The sequence below is a fragment of the Lactuca saligna genome, chromosome 6 (genome assembly GCF_052625555.1).
Source record: "Lactuca saligna cultivar CGN05327 chromosome 6, ASM5262555v1, whole genome shotgun sequence".
NCBI classification, from domain to species: domain Eukaryota; kingdom Viridiplantae; phylum Streptophyta; class Magnoliopsida; order Asterales; family Asteraceae; genus Lactuca; species Lactuca saligna.
Window position 1 is genome coordinate 149,009,512 of NC_136422.1, and position 4,594 is coordinate 149,014,105.

General features: G+C 35.1%; 1 protein-coding gene across 1 annotated transcript; it reads left to right on the forward strand.

Moving 5' to 3' along the window:
• The first annotated feature begins 2,947 nt into the window (after positions 1-2,947).
• On the forward strand, positions 2,948-3,982 carry LOC145003000 (uncharacterized). The gene is made up of 2 exons (XM_078962167.1): positions 2,948-3,533; positions 3,603-3,982. The coding sequence occupies exons 1-2, from the start codon at positions 2,948-2,950 to the stop codon at positions 3,980-3,982; spliced, it is 966 nt and encodes a 321-aa protein (XP_078818293.1).
• The last annotated feature ends 612 nt before the right edge of the window (positions 3,983-4,594 follow it).

The following is a 4,594-nucleotide window of genomic DNA, read 5'->3' on the forward strand; positions in this document are numbered from 1 at the left end:
AACAAATTTGATGATGATGTGCCGGACGAAGACGAACTAATAATAACGGGAAATGTAGATTATTTTCAAGACGATGATGATGACAAAGAAGTTACACCCGATAAACCGAGGAGTCGAAAACCATCACAATATTTGTGCCCACCTTACACCGAGGTATTCGTTTTATTTATAAACCAATGATTATATGTTTTTGTGAACTATATTAAAGATATAGATTTAAACATTTCAATATTGTTTTTAGTTGCACACGACACCAAATCAAAAAAGAAGAACAAAAAAGAAGGTTCATATGAAATCAACAACCCCCGTTCCTACTCCAGTTTTTGGTGTCGCTCATGACTTCTCCATGTTGCGCTTGCAACCTTACGTAGCAGGCGGTGAGGATGTCATTCAAAATTATGTATTGCATTCATATGATGTCCAGCATCGTTTGTTTAATTTCGTGTTAGATGGAGATTTTTGGAGCTCATTGTTTGGGCATACACACGACGGCTGGTTGGAGTCAGCGGTAAATTAATTGTTAATTTATTCTTTTAAAAGTTATTTGTTTTTTAGTCAATAACAACAGTATCATGTGTGCAGCATATAACCATTTGGTACCGACTTTTGATGGAGAGCCGGTTTGAGAGCGACCGACATACAATAATGCCTCCAAATTTTTTTGTTTCTCATGCTTTGGAAGAAGGACAGGACTGGAGGGCGTTTATGGCTGGTATTGCTACGTACCCCAACTTCATGGTTGCTTGGTGGGATGTTGATACGGTAAACTTAATAGTTTATACTGAAAATAATATCGTTTTTTTGTTATGTTTTTGTATTGTGATGTCTTTGTATTGTGATGTAAATAAACATAATTTTATTTTCTGATTCTCATACTGGTCTTATTGCCGATTCATTCATCCCCTAATCATTGGCTATTTGGGGAACTACGATTAGCGTCAAAGGAAGTGCATATTTATGACAGTCTTGGTAGAGGTGCTTATGAAAAATTCCAATCTGAAGGAATTTTTTCCAAATTTGAACGTCGGGTGGCAAATTATTTGGACAAGATTAAGTATTGGGCCCGGAGGAACATCCCAAGGATTCCATTGAATATGCAATTCATTTATGAAGAAAACGTTCCCCAACAAAGTAGTCATTTGGGAGATTGCGGTGTTTTTCTTTGTATGTTTATGGAGCAATTGGTTTCAGGTCAACCAATACGTGTTCTTATTGACCCAAAGAACGCAGCTTTAGAGTACCGTCTCCGGAAGGCAAAAATTATATGGGGGTCTTGTCTTGGTCCTATGTAGTTGGATTATATAAATGTATTTAAAAATTAATGTTGGATTTCATTATTACTTTATTTTTACAGTTTACTCAACGGACGGCAAAAAATATAACGTTACGACAATTACAACAAATTAAAGACCTACTAATTACTTAACATTACATAGAACATAAGAACGACTACAACATTTTTTTTAAGGTTACAAATACAACAATTTATTGACCTAACAACTTCAAAACCATAAAAACAATATTGAAAAGCTTACAACTTGTAAACAAGAACTGCCAAGAACAACACCCAACTACAAACCAACGCTATCTTTAACTTCTTATTTTCTGATTGAAAGAGCTTATTAGAGTTAGCTACTTTGGCTATTACCATAGAAGATTGGTCCTTCTCTTCATCAACCCAACTGATAAACCCGCATTTTGGTCCCTGTTAAATTAAATATTTACAGTAAGAAAATAAATTTTTGTGATGTAAACACGAAGGTTTAAATTTGAATGACGTTAACAACATGATACCAAATATGGGCAAGCGTAAAACAATCTTCCTGGGTTTTTAGATGTTCCCGAAATCCTAACGATACGTTCTCCTCCGCAATTGCAGTATGCCATTAGCCTTGTTTTTCTTATAAATAGGAGTTGCTTTCATTGATATAGTTTTCATACTGAGTGACACCCTTTTATAGAAGAAATCATGTTACAGATAAATCTTTTTGACTATGAAATGAACTGGTTTGACTATGAATTCAAAAAGTTGAACTACGAAATCCAGACAAGTACCTTCTGTAGTATTGTCTTGTAGGTCAGTGAAATTTGACTATGAAATGAACTGGTTTGACTATGAATTCAAAAAGTTGAACTACGAAATCCAGACAAGTACCTTCTGTAGTATTGTCTTGTCGGTCAGTGAAATTTGACTATGAAATGAACTGGTTTGACTATGAATTCAAAAAGTTGAACTACGAAATCCAGACAAGTACCTTCTGTAGTATTGTCTTGTCGGTCAGTGAAATTTTACTATGAAATGAATTGGTTTGACTATGAATTCAAAAAGTTGAACTACGAAATCCAGACAAGTACCTTCTGTAGTATTGTCTTGTCGATCAGTGAAATTTGACTATGAAATGAACTGGTTTGATTATGAATTAAAAAAGCTGAACTACGAAATCCAGAGAAGTACCTTCTGTAGTATTGTCATGTCGGTCAGTGAAATTTGACTATGAAATGAACTGCTTTGACTACGAATTTAAAAGGTTAAACTATGAATTGTGAACATTAGAGATACAATATTTTCTAACATCGGAAGAAGCTTTTCTCAACTACCAATTTTCTTACATAACCTTCAACAAACAAATCCAGTTCTAACATCAGAAGAAGCTTTTCTCAACTACCAATTTTCTTACATAACCTTCAACGAACAAATCCTAATACCTACACAGCAATCAAGAAAACCGATACCAACCGCTTCCAATTCTGTTTTGTGGCTTTAGGTTGCGTGGTATGACATACTAATTTTATTGACTTACATAATATTTCATGGTAATGTATCTTGATTATTTTTACTCATCACTAATATGTGTTCGTTTTTATATAGATTCGTACCTTCGTTAGGTGCTTGATACCCCTGATATATGTGGGTTATTTACCCCTTATTGGGAGCTATCTGACAACCATGTACTTCGCACTGGCTGTAGATGGAAATCATGAACCACTTCTCTTAGCAATTGGTTTGGGAACCTTAGAGTGTGAAGAATCATGGAGATGGTTCATGATGAGGTTAAAAGATTTTTTAGGTGACAACATAGAGGTTGGTTTCATAAGCAACATGTGTGATAAAATAGAATTTGGTGTTTATAGTGCCTACCCGGATTCCTATCATGGATATTGTCCTAAAGATATAGCTCGAAAGATACGTGACTGTGTGGGACGTAACAGTACAGAAGCTGAATCGTTGTTTTGGAAGTCATGCAATGCATACAACGTTGATGAATTTTACTTGTGTTTGGAAAGGTTGCAAACTGAATGTAGGAAATCACCTTTATTTTCCTTGCATAGGAGTCCAATTTACTGGCTAGACAATATTCCGATTTCAAAATGGACACGAGCATTTTTCCCAAGAGTACACTACAATGTTAAATCGATTGACGTCCCTGAAATTTTGCAAGTTATATCCAGACGTGAGTTTCCTATAACAACGATGATTGAGTTAATCACCACGTCGATACAATCCAAGTATGCTGAACGGGCGGACGTGGCGGGTAAGAGAGATTGTTTTATTTACTTTTTTTAATGTGTTATTATTTGTATTAAAATATCAAAATTTTCAGGGAGGTTATCTGGTGGGTTGACCCCTTATGTTGAGGGTAAAGTTCAAAAATCTGTCAACAAGTCTTACAATTGGAATGCTAGACGTTTGTATGGGGATAAATATCAAGTCGATGATAATTTTGCAACCACCAACGTACAACTTGAACGAATGGTATGTAGTTGTGGTAAATGGCAAAAAAGCGGTATACCATGTGCCCACACTATAGCATGTCTTAGAACCTGTACATCTGAATCCATAAACAGATTGGTTGATTATAAGTTCACTAGTTATGTGTATCGACTTGCATATGGATCTGAGTTGGTGAATACAATACCATCGCATGTGCATTGGGAAATACCAAATGAAACGGTGGTCCTGTTACCTCCCTCAATGCAGTAGTTATTCATGTAGCACCTTTATATGTTATGTAGTATTATGTATTAGTTTCGTGTTATGTATTAGTTATCCGTGAAACCTGTTTACATTTTATGTTGTATTATGTTTTAGTTATTTATGTACCTCTTTCATATTTTATGACTTATTATGTATTAGTTATTTAATTAATGTCGTATTATGTATTGGCTTTTGAGGAAACAACACATATTAAAAGAAATGGACTTTTATTAAATACTGATGCCTACAGACAACAAGCTACTTAAATAACGAAAATCCATTACCATAACCAACATGCATATTAAAAATAAGGGACATTCTTTAAAACATTCCATGCATCTAAGTGGGTAAACTCGCTACCATCATATTCAAAACGGTATAGTTCCAAAGCCACCTGCCGTAGAATGTCTTCATCCGTATTTGCATGTTCAGAATCCAACTCGTTGTAAATACGTTGAAATTCTTTCACCTTCATTTTCAAATCCAGAAACTTGGCTTTGACATCTTTTCTTCTTCGATATTGACTACGCCCCATTAAATGGTGAAACAAATGACAGACACGAGACCAAAATGATCCATCACGAACTTGTGGGGGACCCGGTGGAAAATCCTCCTCTA